The 22402-nt window shown below is 54.4% G+C and overlaps 9 protein-coding genes across 12 annotated transcripts; 3 read left to right on the top strand and 6 right to left on the bottom strand.

Moving 5' to 3' along the window:
• Position 1: 1 nt before the first annotated feature.
• On the bottom strand, positions 2–2121 carry PV07_10701. Of its 4 annotated transcripts, XM_016398051.1 has the most exons (5): positions 1495–2121; positions 1215–1431; positions 997–1154; positions 654–936; positions 2–575 (listed from the first exon to the last, which is right to left on the bottom strand). In XM_016398051.1, the coding sequence occupies exons 1-5, from the start codon at positions 1681–1683 to the stop codon at positions 271–273; spliced, it is 1152 nt and encodes a 383-aa protein (XP_016245242.1). In that variant the 5' UTR covers positions 1684–2121; the 3' UTR covers positions 2–270. The 4 variants fall into 4 exon arrangements, with proteins under 4 accessions (XP_016245242.1, XP_016245241.1, XP_016245244.1 ...); XM_016398050.1 differs by having other exon boundaries at positions 654–1154; XM_016398053.1 differs by having other exon boundaries at positions 2–936.
• Positions 2122–3221: 1100 nt separating this feature from the next.
• Positions 3222–6476, top strand: PV07_10700 (uncharacterized protein). Its single transcript, XM_016398049.1, has 2 exons — positions 3222–3629; positions 3691–6476. The coding sequence occupies exon 2, from the start codon at positions 4794–4796 to the stop codon at positions 6294–6296; it is 1503 nt and encodes a 500-aa protein (XP_016245240.1). The 5' UTR covers positions 3222–3629; positions 3691–4793; the 3' UTR covers positions 6297–6476.
• A 112-nt stretch (positions 6477–6588) lies between these two features.
• Positions 6589–8569, top strand: PV07_10699 (uncharacterized protein). Its single transcript, XM_016398048.1, has 3 exons — positions 6589–7218; positions 7475–7838; positions 8038–8569. The coding sequence occupies exons 1-3, from the start codon at positions 7152–7154 to the stop codon at positions 8495–8497; spliced, it is 891 nt and encodes a 296-aa protein (XP_016245239.1). The 5' UTR covers positions 6589–7151; the 3' UTR covers positions 8498–8569.
• On the bottom strand, positions 8560–10376 carry PV07_10698 (uncharacterized protein). Its single transcript, XM_016398047.1, has 3 exons — positions 10197–10376; positions 9825–10142; positions 8560–9692 (listed from the first exon to the last, which is right to left on the bottom strand). Exons 2-3 carry the CDS (start codon positions 9952–9954, stop codon positions 8785–8787), a joined length of 1038 nt encoding a protein of 345 aa, XP_016245238.1. The 5' UTR covers positions 9955–10142; positions 10197–10376; the 3' UTR covers positions 8560–8784.
• A 248-nt stretch (positions 10377–10624) lies between these two features.
• On the bottom strand, positions 10625–14922 carry PV07_10697 (uncharacterized protein). The gene is made up of 5 exons (XM_016398046.1): positions 14043–14922; positions 13850–13946; positions 13714–13795; positions 13621–13664; positions 10625–13570 (listed from the first exon to the last, which is right to left on the bottom strand). Exons 1-5 carry the CDS (start codon positions 14154–14156, stop codon positions 11148–11150), a joined length of 2760 nt encoding a protein of 919 aa, XP_016245237.1. The 5' UTR covers positions 14157–14922; the 3' UTR covers positions 10625–11147.
• Positions 14923–15339: 417 nt separating this feature from the next.
• Positions 15340–17286, bottom strand: PV07_10696 (uncharacterized protein; the record flags this gene model as incomplete). Its single annotated transcript, XM_016398045.1, has 1 exon — positions 15340–17286. Exon 1 carries the CDS (start codon positions 17041–17043, stop codon positions 15340–15342), a length of 1704 nt encoding a protein of 567 aa, XP_016245236.1. The 5' UTR covers positions 17044–17286.
• Positions 17287–17367: 81 nt separating this feature from the next.
• On the top strand, positions 17368–20227 carry PV07_10694 (uncharacterized protein). Its single transcript, XM_016398043.1, has one exon. The coding sequence runs from the start codon at positions 17398–17400 to the stop codon at positions 18151–18153; it is 756 nt and encodes a 251-aa protein (XP_016245234.1). The 5' UTR covers positions 17368–17397; the 3' UTR covers positions 18154–20227.
• Positions 18165–19473, bottom strand: PV07_10695 (uncharacterized protein; the record flags this gene model as incomplete). Its single annotated transcript, XM_016398044.1, has 5 exons — positions 18165–18419; positions 18470–18529; positions 18621–19044; positions 19134–19233; positions 19350–19473. 5 exons carry the CDS (start codon positions 19471–19473, stop codon positions 18165–18167), a joined length of 963 nt encoding a protein of 320 aa, XP_016245235.1.
• PV07_10693 (uncharacterized protein) lies at positions 20085–21799 on the bottom strand. Its single transcript, XM_016398042.1, has 2 exons — positions 21414–21799; positions 20085–21344 (listed from the first exon to the last, which is right to left on the bottom strand). The coding sequence occupies exons 1-2, from the start codon at positions 21737–21739 to the stop codon at positions 20267–20269; spliced, it is 1404 nt and encodes a 467-aa protein (XP_016245233.1). The 5' UTR covers positions 21740–21799; the 3' UTR covers positions 20085–20266.
• Positions 21800–22402: the final 603 nt, after the last annotated feature.

The raw sequence follows: 22402 nt of genomic DNA, 5'->3' as shown, positions 1-22402 counted from the left end.
AGGCATTATAAACGTTTTCAGGGGTTCGTGCAATAGGTATCTACAGGGAAGCAGTAAAATCTCCCGCGGTCATAAAACTTGCGTGTCGCTTGGAAACAAAATGGTGCGTGCATACACGCAGAAAACCCGTCACCTTCAGCCTCATGCCCCCCAGCTGGCAAGCAAATGCACCGTCGCTAAATGCCCATTTTGTGAATACTCATGAATGATGATACTCATGCTGAGATAGCAATGAGGAAAGGTTTTTTTCGTGACAAAAGGCCCACATTTTCACCTTCTGGCGTGTGTAGGCGGATAGGGATAAGGGTTGGGAAAATGCATGCTGGCAGTCAGACCGAAAGGGTCGGCATCCAGCATGGGATCGTATGGATCGATGACAATGCCGCCGCCTCCGCCTCCCCCGCCGCCGTCACTAGCCGCACTAGTGGTCGTTGGAGGCGATGCCTGCATGCCCATGGACATGCCTGCTGTCGTCGTGGTGGGAGGAAGACGAAAGTTGGGGATGAAGCTATCGGTATCGACGTCGTCGCCGTCCAGATCGTCCATGATACTGGCTTGCGCATCGTACTCCTGCTCTGTACTCACGGAATCAGTCTAGGACGAACAAAGCTCCACAAGCGGAAGAAGGGGGACAATGGAACGGGTCAGCTTGCCGAGTTGAGTGTAATGTTTCTGGAAAGAGGCTGGATAGTAGCTCTCTTGTTGGGTTCGTGGAGGATAAGCTTGCGATGTGCTCGGTCCGGACATAGGATGTCCTTGGTGCCTAGACTGCGCAAGAAACGAGCTGCGATGCGGTGGAGGTAAGGTTCGGGCCTGCAGCTGCTGTTGAGGTGTCTGAGTTGCCATGTCCATCGCGGGTGAAGTCATCCCACCTTGCAAAGCAAAACCAGGCGATCTTGCTGTGGAAGGTGAGGAGTGCTGTGAAGGAGGAGTGGGCTGTGCTGTGGGTGAGCCTGCGAAATTTCGCGTGCCTCCAACATGGGAAGGAGGATTTACAGTCTGAGTTGGGGGTGCCATCGTGGTTCGAGGCCTTGCTTGCTGTCTGCTGAGCATGGCCTTTTGCATTGGCGAAGCCTGCCCAGTGATGGGAGGCGCGCGATGTGGTCGAAGGGTGGGACTCCCTTTGAGCGCGAGTTCGGCTTGGACGTCGATGCCTGGCAGGAAAGAGTTCAGGATTGGGATTTCGTCGCAACAGGGCAGAGCAGGAGATGTACCTTTTTCAAGCAGAATCCGTTCTAGGAGCGAGTTTTTGTACCGAAGCATTAGACACTCGTCGGCCGCAGCACGGTGACTCTGCTGGAGATTCTGGAGCGTCTCCTCATGGTGCTGAATGGTTGACTCGAGTTGTTTGATGTACTCGGTCCGTCGTTCGCGAAAAGCCGCCTGAGCCTGACGGTTACGCTGTTTGCGTTCCTCTGAGGTCGCATAAATCTGTGCGCCGGGGTGAGTCCCACGGTCCAGTCCACTCCGATAATGCTTCTCAAGAGGACTTACCGGCTTTCTACCTCCTTTACGCTTCGGCGCAGGCGCTGGCTCCTTGGAGCTGTGGCCTTCGTCGCCTCCTGCGTCGTCTGCCGCCTCCGGGGTCGAGGCTGACGAGGAAGAATATCGTTCACCACTCGACTCCCGTTTTGGCACCACAGCGTCGGGTAGCGTGACGTCGGTGTTGGCGACAGAGCCCATTCCTTCTCCACGCAACCGAGTCTAATGCAATGTTCCTGGCATAAGCGCCGATAAGGGTTCGATTGTCGAGATACGCGACCAGGGGTAAAACAACGATACGCGCGCGCGCCGCGTGAGGTGAGCTGATATCCAACACGTAAAACAGAGAGATAGTTGACAACAGGAAACAGAGATAAGGGATGAAGGTGCAATGAACAGCCCGGAGATGGAACGGGGGTGAGGTAATCAAATGAGCTAACAGATTTTTTACGGGAAGAGGAGGAGCACGGGATGGTGTGGGAGGCAAAAGCAAGGCTTATGAAAACTGATGCAAGAACGATCCAAGAGTGGTGGCTCCGACCCTGTTTTGCCGTGGGTCGCGCGCCCTTGGAAACCCCAGCTCGACTAATTCAGGATGTGATATGAGCTTCGGGCTTGGGAGGAAAAGAAAAAAAAATCTGGGGGGGGGGGGGACCACATCCGAGATGGCAGAGAGGCTGCTCAAACAGGCAAGTTGGTTGGAACTAGAAGGTGAGGAGAACCAGACGATCGTTGCGCCATCCACTTCTCGAATGAGGCGGTCAGTCTGGGCAGGTGGATGGCACGGAAAATATTCCAGCGCTATAGGTCCTGTCAGAGGCCGACCACACAAGGGGGGAGGGCAGCACATCGAGCATTAGGCCATACTTTCTGCTCGAGGGGGGCTTCCACGAGAGCATGAAAAGTTTTCATTGTCGAAACCGCGGAGGAAGCTGGAAAGGACGAGATGAACCAAGGGGCGGGATTGGAGGGAAGCCGGCCACGCGCCACGTGGGAAAAAATTTTCACGCCGTGGTTTCCATGTGCGGGAGCCAATGGCAGAAGAGGCTTCCGCAAACTGTGCCTGGAAGAGGCTTAGCGGGCGTCACTAGCGGCCAAACAGGAAAAGTGAAACAAGGCTGATCCAACGTCAGGCGAGCGCCGGGCTGCGTCAGATGAGCCTAATTCAACCAACAGCAGCGCTGCTGGAGGGCCAGGCTAGCCTAGTGAACCCAACCCTACGCCATCCGGGGGTCCCTGGGTCCCTGGGTCGCCTGGGAACCTGCCCTAGCTGGGCTCCCCCGCTCTTCCAGCGTCGTCTTTCTCCGTGGACCTAGGCTGCATCAAGTCGAGGGGGCAGATCCCTTGGTGTGAACGCCCGTATTGTCGGAAGATGAGGGTGAGGGAAGAAGCAGCCATGATTGCCTCAGCTCAAACCTCAACCAGCATCACTTTGGGACCCTTTCTTGGGTCTCGACAAATCTGCTGTGCCCAGGGGTCGTCGGTCCGACATCCGTCCATCCCAGTATACTGCGCCAATTCACCGCCAACGGCGCACATGACTTGAGGGAAAAGAAGCCGAGTAAACCAAGGTTAAGCAGTGCCAGCAATGGATCACCTGCACTATCCATGTTCCAGCCGATTTAGATCGTCAACCCGAGCTTCCGGCAAGCTCAAGTGTGCCGCTTTGTCCGCTGCTTCCTCCAGAGGACCTACTTAGTTAGTCTCAAGGGGCAAGAGGTTGTTGTTGAATCTGCGGGGTTCGAATGCCTGTGTGTGGGCGTGAGTGAAGATGAGAGAGTCCAATGCATAGTAATCGGTGAGTGTCGCTGAATGGACAATGGGTCGAATTGGGAAGCAGCTTCGCGACCGGAACTAGAAATGGCCTCTTGCTTGCATTCCGGCGCAGGCAGGCGCAGGCAGGCGCAATTCGTTGTCGTTGTCTAGAGGATGCAAGCGCAAATGGTGGGTGCCTGTTCTCTCACAATTCCCTCTCCGGTGAGGTCTCGCACCTTTGTCACACCTTGACCAGCGGGAAGAAGAATCTTGTAGCTCAACACTCATTTCTTTGTTTGTGCCGTGAGACTGCTACTGGACAACCCCCTAGTGTCGTATGCCTAGCAAATGACCGGATCAACTGACCCTGATGGAGCATTGGACGGCCAAAGGTGAGTTGAGGCCAATCTTCTTGCCTAGCGTCTCTGGCAGACGTCGCTCACAAAGACTCAGATCCCTCGAAACGGTTCCATCTGCCTAAGCGAATGTCCACGGATGATGGAAAGCTTGCCCGGTTCCCGCTCGCTTCAATGGAGGCATTCACCCGCCCCATATCTGCTCTAGCCCGACATCGAGTCCATCAGCTTTCAGACATACGAGAAGTTTCCGGGTCCTCAAAGACGGCGACACATGGCTATTCTGTGCACGAGTGGAATGACGGTTGCGTCGACAGACCCACAACCCCTGCCCCTCAAACCGATGCGCTCTCACATACCACCTCGTCCGAGTATCTGACACCGACAGCCTTTCGTTCCGGCGGCACCAAGAATTATGCAACGGGTCTGGGAAGTCGCGCCGCAAGCGCAGTCAGCCTGCCCCATAGAGCCGTCCCTGAGCGCACATCGTCGGCCAGCATTCTGTCTCGGAGCCTCGGTGGTCCTATTCAGGCCTCGATGCGCGAATTGCCCACATGGAGAATCGCAGAACTGGACGGAACGGACTCCCTGGTCCGCGACAAAGGTCGAGCCGAGTCTCCCGTTCGGCGATCAATTGGTCGTGCGGCTCAATCATCTGAGGTCCTCCGCCCTACCCTTGCACGCACCTTCATCCGCACCTCGCCTCCTCACGAAGTCCTCGACCATGGCAGCAGTCGTCACCCTCGAGTAGAGCTGTCGGTCAGCCTCCCCTCGCCACTCTTTGTGGGCGGCGGTACAGTAGAAGGACAACTCACCATTCAAGTGGATGGCGGAGTAGCAAGAAAGCCGAAGACGAAGCCAATCTACATTTCCAAAGCTTGCATTGATGTCATTGGCGTGGAAGAAATTAACGATGGCCGACGATGGGTGTTTCTGTCGCTTGCGACAGAGTTGTTTGATAAAGAGAATCCCCCTCCGCCTTCCCTGGTCACGTCGCAGAGCCCTGAGCCTGGTGCAGATCTGTGGTGGGAAATGAAGTCTGCTACGTCGGTCGTCCCATTCTGCGTTAACCTCCCGCTGAAGCTCGGTCCTCCTCCCTACTCTTCCAGACAAGCTTCGATTCGGTACCTGCTATGTCCATCAATTGTGGTCAAGACCGGGGACAAAAGAACTGTGATCAGACAGACATAGAATGTTCAGATGCTCACTGTTCACGATCCAGAGAAGGCGTTGGCCAGTCTGGCGAGTCCTCTCCTGGCCACGGATACGCTGTACCTGGCAAGAGAGCCTGATATCCAAACTGTGAAGCTGACTGCTGGTCTCCACCGCCAGACATGGGTCAACGGCGCCTTGATCTTTATCGACGTCCACGTTGCCAACAATACTTCAAAAACGGTGAAGAAAATCGAGGCTCAATTGGAGAAGACGACGCTCTGGTATACGCACGCTCCAGCTGGCACTGCAGAGAAGAGCGCAAACTACCTTCGTCTCCCGAAACGGACAGACGCCGAGGTGGTGAGCGGAACTACGCTCAAGAAATCAAATACTTGGAAGGGAGTGCCGTCTCATTCATCGGATGTCCGCACAATTGAACTGGAAGCACCACGAGGACATGTTACCATCAGCACTGGGAGGTATTTTGAAGTTCGTTACTTTGTCAACGTCGTTGTAACGGTAAAGATGTTCAAGACAGTGGCGGTCCAGCTTCCCGTAACAATCATACCGATCAACTCATTGGATATCTTACCAAATTCGCTCGCACAGGTCGCCGCTTCGATCGAAGCCAAGAGGTCTAAAACAGTGCCAGCACCGCCTCCTGGCCCTAGCCTTGCAGCTCATCATCAAGGGCAAGCCTTTACGGCTCCAGTTCGACAGTCAGCCGAGCGTGTGAGACAAGAGAGACCGGTGCCACAGGAAGACTTGGACAGCTTAGCCAATGACGTTGACAAGTCTCCTCGACGATTAGCGCATACCCACAGCCACTGCAGAGGAGGTCTCTCCGGTACGACGACAGACGAGAATGTCGCTCCCGGGCGCCCAAGCATGGCGTCATCATCACACCACCATCTCCAGAGGCATCCGAGCTGTTACCACTGCCAAATCACATCCGAGAACTGTTCTCCTCCAAAGCCAGTGGGTCCCCGCTTGCCTCGACTTCAGGTTTCGACATCTGGGTTGGGATTCTCCGAATCCGAGTTCGAGATACCGCCTGATTCGCCACCTCGGAAGGTCATGTTGAGTGAGCACGAGAGAAACATGATCAATCGGCAAAGAGAGCTCCAGAACCGGCAACAACGGAGCCAGTGGGCACAAAAGAGACCGAGCGGGGACAACAAGCGAGGCGAGGACCTACGCACATCGAAGAATCAGCCCTGTTACACCAACGTTGTGGCAGATCCAAATGCTGGCCCGAAGCAAGGCGATTTTGGAAATCTCAGTCCCGGAGTCAGGAAGAGGGGGGATGGCATGGCATTTCAAAAGCCAATGCTGTCATCCAACGGATTAGCTGTCGCTAGATCGAGGTCGAAGACGAACCCCGAGGGACCGAGATATCGACCCAGCATCAGCAAACCTCGACGCAGATCGAGCACAGATAGGCATGACCGTGCTCGAGCATCGGTTGACGGACCAGCATTCCCAGCTATGCCTCGCAGATTTAGCAAGGACCTTGCCCAGAGAGCAAGCTTGGATCAATTATTCTGAGTTCGCGCGAGGTGACTGATGGGTTGTTTTGCTGGAATATAATCATTCTAGTATCGCTTGAGGGCAGGATTTGTTGCATTAGGCTTGAAGCAGAGTATACAGACTGTTAGAATAGGAAACAGCCGGTATAAAGTACAATAGAATCATAGCCATATGACGGCTTCGCAGCCTTGAGGAACAGCTCCAGTCCGTCTGATTGGCCAGTCAATGGCCGAGGTTGGTTTCGGGCCATCGCTCAGCCTCGTCAACTTCCCCATCTTGCCCCGAGTCAGCGTGCTTCGTGTCATGTCGATGGCATTGGACACGGGGCTGGTAAGTCATTGAGCTTCACGTTGATGGGGATATCCTCGGTACTCTTCAAGTCTTGAGTGGACAGCGTTATTCACGCCAGTCCACACTCCATCCAGTCAATCAAGATAACAATCCAGAGGTTCCTTTCGAGACGACATCCTAATACACCGCCCGAGAAAACCAGAAAGGACGACAAAGACCCTCTTTGTGAAGCAGGCACGATATCGGACAGTGAAGGACTACTGAGGGAGGCATCTCAGCCAATTTCGACACCCAGAACACGAGCTCTAACAGAAGGGGCCAGACGAAGCACAAGTCCCTGACCTTTCCACCCACGAAAGCGACAAGGTCCCACGCGATACATTTCCAGTCACGCACACTTCGTTGGTCACTTTGCTTTCTCATCCTTTATCTCTCTCTGTCACCCCTTGGAAAGGGGACTGAGCGCTTGATTCGAGCAGGGGGGAAAGAAAGGGATCCAGGCCGTGGGATTCTCGTGATAACACCCTTCTTTTTATTTCGTTCGTCAGAGGTAAAGGGAAGAGGGAAAAGCGTTGCTTTGCAATGGCGGCGATCAAGGACTTTGAAAGCCTGTTCAGGCTGGATGGAAAAATCGCCGTCGTTACTGGTGGTACGTTGATTGAACTCTTCTTTGATTCGCCTTTGCGATATGCTCCCCTTTCTACAGTCTCCGTGGCACTTGATCTGCTCGGTCAGATGAAATGATGTCCATCAATCCGTCTCCTCTTACCCCCTTCTTTTCTGGCATCCCTCTCCCCCAAAGCCTACTCCAGAGACCCCCCAAAAGGAAACCAAAGTGGTACCTAGAAGGGAAACCTCTTTGATCCCCACGGCTGACACGACACGTTGTCCTCGACAAAAAACAGGCTCCCGCGGCATCGGGCTCTACTGCGCGACCGCCTTCCTGCAGGCCGGCTGCTCCAAGGTGATCATCACGGCGCGCAACGCCGACAACCTCGCGCAGGCGGTGGGCCAGCTCAACGCGCTGCCCAACATCCGCGGCAAGGCCGTGAGCATCCCGGCCAACGTGGGCCACACGGACCAGATCGAGCAGTTTGTGCGGGACGTGCAGGCCGAGATCGAGAAGGACGAGAGGCCCGGCCGGGGGCTGGACATTCTCGTGGCCAATGCGGCGGCGAGCTGGGGCGGGCCCTTTGAGAGCTTCGAGGACTGGAAGAGCATCAAGACGCTGGAGCTGAACGTGAGGGGCGTGTTTAATCTGTGCAGATTGTATGTGCTCTCTCCCTCCTCCCCCACAATCCCATGGTCTACTCCCTCCCTTTCTCTGTGTCTCACGCAACTCGAAACCTCCTAAACCCACTCTGTTGATTTTTGGCGCCCCTTTTTGGCGGCGGCACCTTCTTGACCTTGACGAGGATGAATGATGAGGATGGGGAATTGCTGACCTTGTGGGGGATGTCCCGTCCAGAATGGTCCCATTGCTCGCCAGCGCCGCGACGCCCGCGGACCCGTCGCGGATCCTGATCACGTCGTCGGTCGGGGGCATCATCGTGCCGCACGTGGGCGACCGCGGGGCAATCATGTACTCGGTGTCCAAGGCGGCGGCGCACCACCTGGGGCGCAACCTGGCGCTGGAGCTGGTGCCCCGGAACATCACCACCAACATCATCGCCCCGGGCTTCTTCCCCAGCCGCCTGGCCAACCCGCAGATCGACTACCTGGGCGGCGAGGACGTCGTGGGCCTGCAGAACCCCATGGGCCGCCTGGGCCGCCCCGACGACATCGCCGGCCTGGTCGTCTACCTGTGCAGCCGCGCCGGCAGCTACGTCAACGGCGAGGACATCTCCCTCGACGGCGGCGCCCGGCTGAGGGTCGGCACCCACCCGGGCAGCCTGGACGCCAGGGGCAAGGGGGCCAGTAAACTGTAGATGACAGGGTGGATAGACCAAGGTCCATAAAAAAGTCGAGATTAGACGAGAGCGAAGAGGTGTAATGAATCGGATGGCTCCATCAAAGTAGACATGTATCGCCTCTGTCTTCTTGATTCTATTGCTGGGCGGCAGCCAGCCTCCCTCCCTGTAGCGTGTCTGAGCAAGGACGTGCAGCGGCTTGCTTGCTTGCTTGCTCGCCCGATCCAACCCACGAGGGTCGACACTAACGGCGCCCAAACAAAACACGTACACGGTTCTTCACCTTCCCGTGCTAAGCTGCCCGACTAGCTACCGCCCTCCCAAAGTCCCGCGGGCTCTTTCACCAGCACCAGACTCGCGCCGATCCCCTCGCTGTCCAACGCCATCTCGTCGACCTCGTCCTCGCCCTTTGCCTCGGCGAACAGCCTCACTTCTCTGATCCCCACGCCCCTCTCCTTCAACCACGCTTCGTCCTCTTGGTCCCTCGGCGCCCGGATCACCACGCCGACCCTGCCTCTCAAGCGCCTCATGGCCTCCTCGTCCGGGTTGGGTGTGCTGAGCAAGAAGCTCACGCTCGTGGTCGGACTGTACCGGTACCCGCCCTGGACTTTCGGCTTCATGCCCAGGACGGAGGCGTACAGGCGTATGTAGCTGTCAATCTTCTCCTCGGGAACGAGGACCTCGACCGACAGAATCCCCCGCGCCCCGCAGGGATGCGTCTCGGAGATGTCTTTCTCGGTGTACGGCACCCTCAGGGTCCGAGCCGTCACGTCGTGGCAGAAGAACGGCGTGTCGAGCCGTCCTGTCGGAAAGTACTTTTCCAGCGGTCGGGGCACGTTCTCCGCGGAATCGTCCAGGAGCGGTTTCGTGACGTGCCACTGGACGTCCTGGCCGTCTCTTCGCTTGCGCCCGCCGGCGAGCGGAGGTCTAAAACGTACCCCCAGCCCACCGTCACCGGCGGTCGCACTGGATCCTGAGAGCTCCTCTGTCGGTGAGGACTGAGATTGAGAAGGAGGCGGCGGTTTCGACTCTAGGCGCCGCGTAACTTCATCAAAGGTGTCGTGTGCAGAGGAGGGGGTTGTAAGGGCGAAATCAATCAGTCCTGGTGCTTTGGACGCCCAGTCGAAGAACTCTTTGGGTTCGGTGATCCAGTTTATTAGCTCGATGTAAGTGCCATCAGGGAAGATGATGAGTTTGTTCCGGGAGGAGCCACCTTGACGTGAGGGGTGTTAGATGCGATTGAGCTCGTAAAAAACAAAGCGATGAAAACGAGACACGAAACTCAGGTTGAAGGAGTCACCAGTCTGTAGTTATCAGACTCGCCATCTTCTGGTCGATAACATACCGGCGTGTGTCCCACCCTCAATGATGGTAAAATTCTCACTCAACCACGACGGCGGGTTCTCGAAGTCCGGCGTATCAAGCAGTAGAATCACATGGTCAAAGCTATATGGTGATATTGTTTCGCCCGCCATGCCGCCGGTGACAGTAATTGGCGAGATATGACACAAGCAATGGACAGGCAATCTATCAACAGAGAATTGTGACGGAAATGAGCTCGACAAGGCTTTCCTTCAAGGGCTGGACGGGAGTTCTCCGTCGTCTGGAAACTCGGTCTCGGGATGATGGTGGGAAAAGAAGGGGAAAAGAAGAATCTAATCAGCTGCCCCTTCGTTAATCATTGTGTCCAAAGATGGATGACGTTTCGCGAACGTACTGGGTCGAATCACGGGGTGATAGACAGACGTTCCAGCTGAGAACCAAACGGGAAAGCCAGCCACGTGTCGCAGATCCCAGACTTCAATGTTCAGCCGGGCGGCTTGCTTTAGGCAAGGATCCCTTGAAAACACGCGTTGTAGACGAGGTTCCCTAACGACAGAGGGGAACAAAATGAGACATGATTGGTACGAAGTACATGTCCACCATTTGTCGATTGAAGTGGGATGATACAGAATACGAGGATACGGCGCGGGCAAATGTGACAATCACGCCAAACACGCCAAATGTCTCTGGGTGTGTTTGGTGTGTTTGGGAACCAAGGCTGTAATCCTCCATCAGGCGGAAGATACAAGGCAGACAACAAGTCGAGGGAGGGACGAGCACGACAGCACGACAGCACGACAGCAGCGATACAAACTCGTACCATAAGATTCATCTTTTGCATTTGCACAAGGCCGCCCATAGTGGACTACTGCAATGGAGAGTAGAGAGCCCGGTCGGAGTGGACGAGGCACTTCTCCCCCGAGCGGGTTTTGCACTACTCTTCACAAGTTGAGAAGCGCTTCTCGTGTCGCATCTTCCTGTCTTGCGACTTCATCTCCCTTGCCTCCCATCTCCTTGCCGCTCACCGCGATAAAGCCCCCAGTCCCCCGGCCGGCAGACTACAGGGCATCCAACGTCCTGCTATTGATTGCCGTTTGGTGCTCCTGGAACTGCGGCCTGCTGCGCAACTTCGTCATGCATTCGTGCAGACCCGGAGACATCCACGTCGAATCTCGACTCTGCCATCGTCCCTCTATTGGTCTGGATCAACCGGATCTTCCCTTCTACCTCGTAACCTCCAAGATATTGGTCATAGTGTACAATAGTGGTTCGTCGACTCCATCAAACACCATCGCGAAAAGAGAAGCAAGGTGCTCGCAGATAACGGCAAAACTCTATCCATTTCCTACTCCTTGGTCGCCACCGACTGCTGCTTATTCTGCAGCTTGACTTCCGTTGTCGTCGGAGGCGTGTCGTCAGATTTGTTCGTCACATTGGAGAGACTGATGGCGATTTTTCGAGGTTTTCGGCCTTCGATGTGATTCTCGGTCTCGGTGTTGCTTGTCGACATAGGTGGGTTTTCACCGCCTGCCTGCTTCGATCGCAGAAAGCCCTTTTTCCGACGTAAGGCACCTTGGGACGAAAGGCTCGAAGTGCTAGACGCTGAGTTTCTGCGTTTGGGACCGCCAGAAAGCTTGCCAAGCTCATCCTCGTCATCATCTTCTTGCCGTCGTCGTTTTTCCGTCATCCTTTCAGGCGGTTGCTGCAATTCACTTTCGGCGAGTGACTTGATCTCCGGGGATGGCTGCAACTTCTTTTCGGGTGTTGCTCTTGGTTCGGGGGAAGAAACATCCTTGTTGCTGTCTGGAGTTAGAGGGGTATTGGGTGTTGCATCGGCTTTGGTGTCCATCGTCTCATCCTCGTCATCATCAGGATAATCTACCAGCGGTTTGCTGATTGGACTGGCGCTCCCGTTCATCATCTCAGCCTTTATCCTCCTGCGGTGCCACTGGTTCACCCTTTCAGACACATCCTTGATATTGTCACGTTCGGACTCATCCTCTATCTCATCCTCTTCGTCATCGGAGGCGTTGAAATAGTCCTCTTCGCTGGCATCCATTTCGGTCAGGCCCTGCCACCGACCATTGATATGTGTCCGACTCATAGGAGGCGTGGCATCATCCTGGCTGAACAAGGTGTGTTCTGGCTCCGGATGGTCGGTCGTCAACTGCTCGTACCTCATGAGAAGATTCTCGAATGTGTCGACGTAGGTAATGTCCTGGATCTTTTGCCGGTAATGCTCCCCAAGGTGGATAACGATCGGCTTTATCGTCTCCTTTCGGATAAATTCGAACAATTCCAGACATGCTGAATTGAGGAGATTATCGCGTGGCATCGTGTCAATGACAATTCCAAGAATGGCGTCGAAGGCTCCGCTTTTGATGACCTGCGCGGCATAGAATTGATCTTGTAACGAGACAGCTGTCCTGAAAAATTTCAAAGCAGTCAGTTTCAGCGGTTTCTGGGGAACCTGCAGCAGCTGAGCTACTCGTGGCGCTAGATTCTCAGATAGGACAAAAGGCCGACTTCTCATGGAGTGTTGGCGGACAAAGAAGGTCAATATCTCGACCAAATATGAAAACAACGAAACCTCTTGATAACTGAAGTTCTGCATCGATTCCCTAGATTCGAGGTCCTTGAGTGGTTGAAACAATTTTCGACACGATCGGTCAAAGTTGTCCTGCGCAAATTGCTCGTTTGCTTGCTGAGTTGGCGTCATCTGTGGTCTTGAGAGTTTCGTCATGAATTCGGAATTTTGCCGGTTGCCCATGGGGTCATTGGAAGGGGGTTGCGGATCCAGTAAGATTTTGATCGCGTCTGCCAGCTGGTTCTTCACGCCCAAGTCGGTCTCGGCGTGCAGCAAGTCGATCAGGGTATCCGTCAGCGGAATCTTCCTTTCGGATACAGCCTTGAGCATATAACCTCGCATCATGTTGGGGTCATGGTCGAGAAGTGCCACAAGGATGTCAATGCCAGTCGTCCTCATTGAGGGTTCTGGATGCTTTACCGCAAAAGTAATGACCGAAAAGAGACCGTGTGCGATGAAGTTGTTCAGGAGGTTTGCTCTCGACTGCATCTGGAGCGTCTTCGCAATCGCAGCGCATTGCTGCAGGAAGTGCACCGCCTGTTCCTTCCGCTTGATATCTGTGTTGTCATTGCTGAAGATGGCGAAAAGCTCCTTCAGGAAGGCTGTGTTGCCTTGAAGATGTTGTACGATGTCGACCTGATTGAAGAATATGAGGGAATTCAACACGCCAAAGGTGGGATCATCCAGGATGCGCGCCAGGACCACGTCCTTTAGGTACTGCAGCCGCCATGTTTGTCGGATTTTTCGCTTGATGTTCTGGTCTTTGATCTCCACTACCTCTTTATACCTCGACTCGTCCGAAAGATATTGTCTATGGTTGGCTTTGTGTGTGGGGAAATCTGGATCATACTCGAGTGCTCCAACGACGCCGATGATGATGTCGTCCGTGACCAAGTGCTCAATGATGGTGTTATCGTTCATCAGAATCAGGGCCTTCATAATATTACACAGCCGGTGTAGATCCGGTAGACTCTCGAGGTCCTCTGCCATTTCAACCAGTGGTATTAATTTGAGTAGATATTCTTCGCGGATCAAGAACTTGGCTAGAGCTTCGCGCCCACCCTGGGTTATGCTGGCATGTCGTATACTTTGTTCGATCTCGTCCAGATTATTCAACTCGGGGGGATTGAGGGTGAAGGAGCTTGAGATGTTTTCGAGGGCATCGTCCGAGAGGCCATCATCTGCATATCAACTCAGCATACTGATTTTGCGCAGTCGCATGGACGCTTACCAGGAAGGGATAACAATTGCTGCTGGACTTGGTGAACGAAATCCCTGGAGCACCGTTAGACCATCGCGCAATCCAAATGAGCGGTACGCGTACCATATCACTGCACAACCCTCGGCCTCCTGGAAACTGAGGGCCATGTCAGTGCCATTGGTTTCGGTCCACACAATGAGTGTGTCTAGAAGCGCGTCAGTTGGCCCCAAATCCTCAATCTTGTTTCCGAATTATGTACCTTGCTGCTTCTGATATCCATCATCTTTGACAATGCGAGTTTCTAATAGCATGCGATCGGGCTGGTCTTCGGACTCGACGTAGATGCGCGGTTCATCCTGCGGACCCCAGATATTAGCGCGCGTCCTTTGTTTTGGTCGCCGACGATGCGTCCCCGAAATCTACGAGGGAACAGAGGCTCCAGGGGGGCATACATTGATGACTTGGCCGGTGCAAAATCCAGTCCCTCTGTCAAACCAGTCATTGTCGCGCAGCTCATAAACTTTTACTCTCTTCTTGTCGTTGGCAAGCGGCGCCTGCATTGCCATGACTGAAGGAGAGAGAACAACGAATGAACATCAGCAGGCAGCGACCTGTTATGAACTGCCGAGTTTCTGTTTGCAGGGTGGCGAGATGCGCAGAGTTGAGGGAGTTTCGGGTGCAGGTGATACAGAACAGGTGGCGCGGGGTGGATCTGCGGTCGAGGCAAGGTTGCGGCCGATAGGAAGAGACAAGCGCGCAAAGCTCCAGGCCGCGCTCAGAGATCGGATCGATGGGATGGATAAACGGCGTCTATTGCGGTGAGCCGAGAAGAGGTGATGTTGAGGAAGGTGAGATGGAATGCGTAGGGAATGACGTGCATCCAACGAGTTGGATGGCCTTGTCGCGATAATTTTGTGACGAGAGAGATGGAAAGTCCGTGAGGGAGCAAAGCCTGCGCCTGGGCCCGGGGTTCTGAGGCAGAGGCAGGGCTCTTTGGACCTACTGAACCGCACAGACGCAGCTGGTGGAGCGACGGCTTGCCGAGACTGACAAGTGTGTGCTGCCCACCGGGAAGTTTACGTTGACTAGCGTGACTGTGTGGGAAGACAGTGCAAAAGGTCCGCGCTGGGCCACAGCGAAGCTGATTCGAGAGTCAGAGTACGGTGGTCGATGCCACTGTTGATGTCCTCTTGTCCTCTGTCGTGGATGCTTCGATTCAGCATACAAGGCACAGCGTATTGATGCAACAAACAGATGCAGAATAGTGAGCAGGGTACAAGGGCACGACGCAGGTGACAAGGGAAAGGCTAGGAGGGAGGTGGGAGGTGGGAGCGGGCGGCGTGGGTAGATGCAAGAGGATGGGAGATGGCGAAATGCCAGGAACCCGAAGCTGGCCTTGGGCATGGGTGATGGCTGATGGGTGCTCGATGGGCGCCCCCGTTTGGCGCCCCCAAATTCGATTCGATGGGTTCAATCTCGCAGCCTCGGGCGCCCGTGGCACCCTCCAGCCATGTGACATCATGCAGCGGGCGCCCCAACTAGCATCCGCTAGGTACATATTTAGCTGCATCGCTATTATTATTAGTAGCGGTGGCACATCTATATCAAGTGACGTGGGGACCACCCGCAACCACTACCCCCTCACCTGCGGTTACTTGCTCTCCTTACCAAATATCTTGCGGACTTCAAAACGTCGATATTACAATCACTCGAGTGTCTTGGATTCTCTTGCACGTCTGCCCAAAAGGACTAATATATCGCCAACGCTCTCTCCCACCATCTGTCACCCATCCACCATCCCATCGATCGCGAGCCTTCCTGATTCCACACCCACCACCCTTCATCCTTTCCGCCTGGTCCCAACCCTATTCCACGGAAGAGACTGATTGGAACTGGCTCAAACAGCCAAACTCCAGAGTTTGCAAAGTCGTTCGCCAATAACGGCCCTGTGAAGTAAAGATACGAGACCACAAAGAGCACGTTCACGGTCTGACCTACAGCCGACGGGAGATCTTTGACCCACGGAGCGTTTCTGTGTAAGAGCTTGACTATGAAAGACTGTAGGAGAATACCGATACCTTGTAGGAAGAAGAACAACAAGGGGCCGGAGAACGGATGAGAGCCGTTTAGCGAGAATGTTGTGTAGCTAGCACTCGCGTGGATTGATCCCGACAGAGTGAAAGCGACCAGAAGCCGGACGACTCGCGCAACGTCGACACGAGCATCGAGGTTCAATCTCTCAATCAAGACTCTGGACGGTTCTGAGATGCCAAACCGAAACATCTGGTGCCAGCATTTTCCCCATAACCCTGCCAGGCCGGAGGACATGACCGAGGTCGATAATGGCTGCCAATAGACCGGATACATCCACAGTTCCAAAAGAGGCGCCTTCGTAATCTTTGTGACATCGACAAGCGCAGGAAGGATGGTGGCGAAGAACAATGGACTAAGGCTGAAGATTAACGACAATGCAGATACGACTCCAAACATCGTAATCCCAAGCCGAAAAAAGCGTGTTGCAATCGGAACAGCATCATCGAGGCGGGCAAGCCAACGCCAGGGTGTGCGTGATTCCAATGGTGCTATGCCCAGAAAGTACGGATCTGTGACCATGACCGTCTTCAGGAAATCGAGGAGGAGATAGTTGGTGATAAACCCTCGTAATGCTCTCAATTGAGGAGACCGCGAATATTGCGAAATAGTCGATGATGCCTGGCTTTCATCACTGCTACCTCCAGTGGCGGAAACCTTTTCGGGTGTGTCGCGCTGTGCCGATGGGTCAATCCGCCCTACTGTTGAGATTCGATGTTCCCAACCCACGGCTCGAAAACTCGTCATCAGGTCGAGTGTCCAGTCAAGGACATGGTACCAGCCCGAATTGTAAGGATATCCCTCCCATACCAGCTTGTATGGCTGCGAGGGAGGTTGAGGCTTCTTGGAGCGAGGGAAGGATTGCTTCGTACCGGAAAAGGGATACGAGCTGGGCATCCTCCGCTTCGTCATACCAACATCTTGGGTTGGGTCGGGCTGCGAAGACGTCGCTGTGAGCTTGGCCGGGTCGGAATCTGCACTCTCTGTTTTGACTGCTCTCTTTTCAAGTCTTCGGAAATCTCGTCGCACGTCGTTGCACAGGAGAAGAGCTCCAGACATGATGACGCCCCAAGCGATCATTAACCCGATACCATAGCCAGCCGCGAGCCAGAGTGTCCGGCGATGGCGTACCACATAGACTCCATGGCAGAGAACCGAAACGAATGCGATATATCGGGCAGCTCTGGCCGGCCTTGGAGGGATTTTGGGGGTGATTGCAATAGCAAGGAGAAGATATAAGGCTGGGAGCGAATCCCATGGATAGAGAAATGGGGTGTATTCGTCTGTCGCTATTGCGTAGTCATATTGACGTTGGCGCTTTGCTAGAGTTTGGCGGTAGAGTGAAACAGGTTCGCAGGTCATAGCTGGCCATGTCAAAGGCAGGTTATTGAGAGACAAACTGATAGGAGTCGAGAAGACCGGACGAGGCCAACTCGGTGTCTTGGAGTCATGACGTCTTGAAGAGGGATTGATCCAACCATCCGGAGGGAACGCAAGTTACTATCCTTTGGACCAGTAGAACTCCATCTCTTCATTATCTTCTGCACAGTTACTCCATTTGCTGGGTTATGATGTGGCACAGCATCCAGGCGCTGCATTCTTCACATCAACCGAATCGGGTTTGGGCTTGCGATGTTGGAGAAATCCAAAAACTTGAAGTGCTTCTTCCACTTTCAGGACTTCAATGCCACCACAACATGCCTTCCTACACGTCCCATGTACATCTTCTTGGTCCACAGTGTCCTTAACTGTAAGTACAGTGCGTCGTCTCCCGCCATGGATCCAATCGAAGGGTTACCACCTTCATGCTACTACGTCCCCAGTTTCATTACTCCCTCCGAGGAGCAGCAGATCCTCAACGACATCCACAAACTGCCCGAGTCCCGGTGGACTGTTCTCACTCACCGGCGGCTATTGTCTCTGCCCTCAACCCTGACCGGTCCTGCTCGTGACACTCTCCTTGCTTGCCCCCTGCCGGCCTACCTCGATACGATTGTCGCCCGGCTCGAACAAGGCAAATATTTTGAGAATTCCACGCACAAGGCTCCGAATCACGTCCTGATCAATGAATACAAGCCCGGAGAAGGAATCATGCCTCACGAAGATGGTCCTGCGTACGACCCAATCACGGCGACAGTGAGCTTGGGCAGTCACACTGTCCTCGAGATCTACAAAAAGAACGAAGCCGGCGAACGAGAAGCGAAGCCTACCTGGCGAATCTTGCAAGAGCCTCGGAGTCTATTGGTGACCACGGGCGAAATGTACGTGAACACACTACACGGCATTTCAGAGATCCAGACGGACGAGAATCTGGACGGCAAACAAATCGTCAACTGGGATCTCCTCGGTGACCAACGACCCTATGAGACGGGACAAGCTCGGCGGCAGACACGCATTAGTCTCACCTTACGTGACGTGATCAAGGTTGCCAAACTGGGGGGTGCCCTGAAGTTTATGAACAAAAGGCCATAACGCTGTCTCTCCTAGTTCTGGCCCTTTGACAGAATCTCTCCCCGTGGTGCTGGCATCATGGCTCCTTCGACTGGCTGGTGTCTGCTTTTGAAGTCGTCAACCATTTCCGCCATTGTTACCCATTCGACGCCTTCGTGTTTGTTAATGTGCTCGATCAGCCTTTCATGCATGAGCAAGACGTGCGGCCTGCCCGATACATCTGGATGGATTGTCATGGGAAAGTAAAACCCCTCTTTCTCCTCCCTGTAAAAATAGTCGAAATGGTCCTGGAAACACTCAGAATCAGGATCTCGATGGGAGGACGGTTCCTACTTACCCGCCACAAATCTTCAACGTCTCTTGGATTTACCCATCCATGACTATTTGGCACTTTTTTCTGCCCACGTTTGTCAGCTTTCCGGAAGTGAATATGGCAAGGAACTTCTTCCATCGGCTCCATCAAGCAGTTGAGGTCGGCCGCCACTTACCATGAACATCATCGGCGGCAGATCATCCAGATACCAGTTTGCTGGAATTTCCACCAGCCCAGTTTCCTGGCCCTTGGTGAAAGGCTTCATCCACTCTGCAGCTGTTTTGCTGTAATCGATCTTTGTCCAGTTGTCTCCTGTCCGGAGATAGTATGCCTGACAGTCGTGGTGGCTCATGCTGTGGTCATACTCAATGCCATAATGAAGCAACAATTCTGTTGCTTCTCTGCTGACCTCCCACCACGGAGCCACTATTCCTCGGGGCGTCTTTCCATGACAGAAGTCTGTGAGCATCCGGTACGTATAGTCCAGGACGTCGCGTTGTTGTTCGAATGTCATGTCGACGGGGTTCTCATGGCTGTATCCATGCAAACCTATCTCATGCCCAGCGTCCCGGATCATAGCACATTCTTCGGGGAAGGTTCTGTTGACGCGCCAAAGTCAGCTCGCAAAGAAGTCCAAGGACCATCTCTCCCGGTTTTCAGTCGGTGCTAAGTCCATACAGACACTTACTCTAAACTATGGCCCGGGATGAACCAAGACGCCTTGATGTTGTATTTGTCGAACAGCTTCAATAACCTTCTCACACCTTCTGTGCCGGCGAAGTAACCTACTCAGACAGAACATGAAGGTATTTCTGTCAGCTCTCTGCTATAGACTGTCTCTCGTATCATCCGTTGAGAGTGGCTTCCGTGTCATGTCAGCCAAAATTGGTTGATCTCAACATACCTCGAGAAATGTCACTGGTCGAATCTTCACCCTTGTATGAGCCCAACCACCCTGCTATTGCGTCTATGTCAACGCCATATGACACGAGGATCCGTCTCTTGGGCTTGGAAGTGTCCTCGGACATTGTGTCGATTGATCTCGCAGATATTTCCCGTCGTCGACAACAACTCGCAAATCACTCAAAGTCTACACAAGCAACGCACAATAAGACTGGTTCGCGCCTTAGAGAAAGCCTTCCAACGTGAGCGGGTGCAGGACCGATAACGCCCATATCTGCCCCGTGCCTGGAGATGTCCGCCATGATCCTTTTCCATGACGTTTGGAGAATGTCCGAAGAGGTGCTGCAAGATATCCACTACCGTGTCTGGGACGATCCATGTGGAAGATGCGGAGAGGCACCACCCACAGTCGCTGGGGTAGTCCATAGTTCCACAGCAACTCTTATCTCTTTGCCGGGATCGACAACCTTGGCAAAACGACATTCCTTTTCACCAGTTGCTTGACCATGGGTTGGGTACAGATTCCCGCAAAGGAAGGAGATGGGCTCTCGTTATCAGGGGTATGCGTCTGGTGGACTCTGCACGGCCCATACTTCTGTCATCTCTGCGACATAGCTGTCGTGAACTACCTACAACTCCACTGCCTTTGGCACACAAACTACAGCAGTTCTCCGCCTTGAGTCTACGAAGAACATAGTACGAGAAGGATGTAATGCTTTGGGGAGTTGCCTCGGGACCAATCCCATTCCATATGCTTGCAAACTTGGCACCATGAAAGCCGGCATTCAAGGTAGAGTGACCTGCAAGAGACGAGACTCGAGGCGACCGGAGCGCAAATGCTGTAGCGCAGGACGGATTCTGTATATGCCTATCTAACACACTCTTTTCCTCGATTGACTACGATCACTGCCTTACATGCTAATGGATGAATCCGACGGCGTGACCGATGAAGCCTTCGATGTCTTGCTCTGCGTAATCGTCCTGCCATTCGCCCACCTCCATGGTGAACCCCCCCAGCCAACCCTTGTTCGCGTCACCGCCTCCCTCCGGAATATCCGTGGGGGAGTGTGAGGGAATCAATCTGACGGTCAAGAATCTCGGATAAGCCCCCTGACGGTCCCACGTATCCAGCCTTGTGAAGGCCACCTCCAAGCATTCCAGCTTCCTCGACTCCCTTTGCCCTTCCCCGCGCTCCATCAGCAGTGCATACAGGTTCGCCACTGCCTGGCACAGTCTGTCCTCCTTCAGCGGCGGTGGATCGCTCCCCATGGAGGTATATTCGTCTTGAAAGAACGATTTGGCGGTGGGGACCTCGATCCAGAGCCTCACGGTCCGGAGCGCTGGGAGAGAGTGTACCAGCGTCGACAGCGCCGCGGTCGTCGGGGAGGGCGACTCGAAGGGTGTGATCATCTGATCGCCGCCCTCGGTCGGATCGAAGGGGGAAAAGTCCATTTCCACGTGCGTGAGCGCTCTCAACCGAGTTGCCAGGAGGTGGATCTGATCGGCGGTCGGACACAGCAGCCCGTTCGGTCGCTTGTACGGGAAGACGGGGAGACTGTGAAGTTTGAGTACCTGCAATGTCGATGCGTGGTGCTGGACTATGGCCGGGATGAGCAGCGGGAGTTGTCCCTGGTAGTCGGTGGCGTAGATCGACGCGAGGCTCGGGAGGGACTCGATCGTGGATGTCGCAACGGCCGTCTTGCGGCGCATCCACTCCTCCTCAGCGGGCCCCTCACTGGCCGGGTAATATGGCACGAGGAGGTGTAGGCGGAGAGATGTCGTGTTCGCGCTGGACGCGTAGACGATGCTGCCAAAGTCGTTCCGGTCGATGTGGGTTTGAGAGAGCGGGAACGCGGTGAAGAACTCCCAGTCGAGCTCGGGGAGATTGGCTGCGTCGTCAGACATTTGCCGTTTGAGGACGCGCAGATGGACGTCGCGTCGTGATTCTCTGAGATGGGCGAGGATATTCGGTGGAATCGGCATGTTCACACACCACCTGCACTCCCAAGTGCGTCAGTGCTGCAGGTATTTGACAGCGTCTGGGGGCTGCTCGGGATGTGCTCACGAAAAGGTTAGAAGGTTCTTCACGCTCTTGAGAATGTCCTCCAGCGCAGCGGAATCCAGCACGTCGGGCAGAATCTCGACGGCGCCATCGGCATCCGGCTCAACGTCGCGGTCGTACTCTCGCTTCGCGGACGTTCCTACGATGACCTCCTCCACGCGCTGGGCGAGATCGCTGTCCGAATTCGACAGTTGCTGGACCATGTGTCGGAGGTCTTCATTCTCGGGGTCATATTGATCCTGCTTCAGCAGTGCTGTTACTTCATCGCGGGGCGAAACGATTCGGTCGTCGATGGGTGGGAGGAGGGAACGGGGATGGTCCTGGGTCATGGTGAAGTCCCGAAAGATATTGGAGCCGAATTGCTTGAAGTTTTCGATTCACAAAGGGCAGACCAACTTGATAGAGACAGACGCGAGGCTATAAGAGAGAGTATCTCGCCACGAATGTACTCACCGCATCTTCCAAGAAAAGGGGCCATTTTGCTCGGGCCTTGTTTGGCTCGAGACATCCATCAAACCCGCACCGCTGACCGAGTCGTCGTTGTTTTCAGCTTGTTGTGTGCTACGTCGCGATTGTTGGATGACTGCCGAGTAAATGTGTTGCTATTCACGCCGTGGTGCCCAAAGTAGTAGTCCGCCTGGATACCTCAGTAAGCGCTTACCTGGGCGAGAGATTCTGTTATGACTCTGGGGCAAGTTCTGCTATAATCGAGTATTCGTGCATGTCACCCACTCTCCAGCTGGAGAGCTTCAGCCTTGCGGGCCCTGCGTCTCATTACCCCATTTAATTATATAGGCCCACTACGGGAGATGAGATCAAGGAGGTGGTGGCGGAGGGGGAGGAGGAGGTGGAGGGGGCCACCAACTAGGAGCATCAGCCATGTCACATCCCCCAGCTTTCTGGCTTGAATCCATGCCGCCATCCACTTGACAGGGCCTGGCCGGGCCATTCATTCATTCCTCTGGCATCTTGGTCGGTGTCCCAATCTCGTT

The sequence above is a fragment of the Cladophialophora immunda genome, assembly GCF_000835495.1.
Source record: "Cladophialophora immunda strain CBS 83496 unplaced genomic scaffold supercont1.6, whole genome shotgun sequence".
NCBI lineage: Eukaryota > Fungi > Ascomycota > Eurotiomycetes > Chaetothyriales > Herpotrichiellaceae > Cladophialophora > Cladophialophora immunda.
This window is presented reverse-complemented; position numbering and strand designations above follow the sequence as displayed.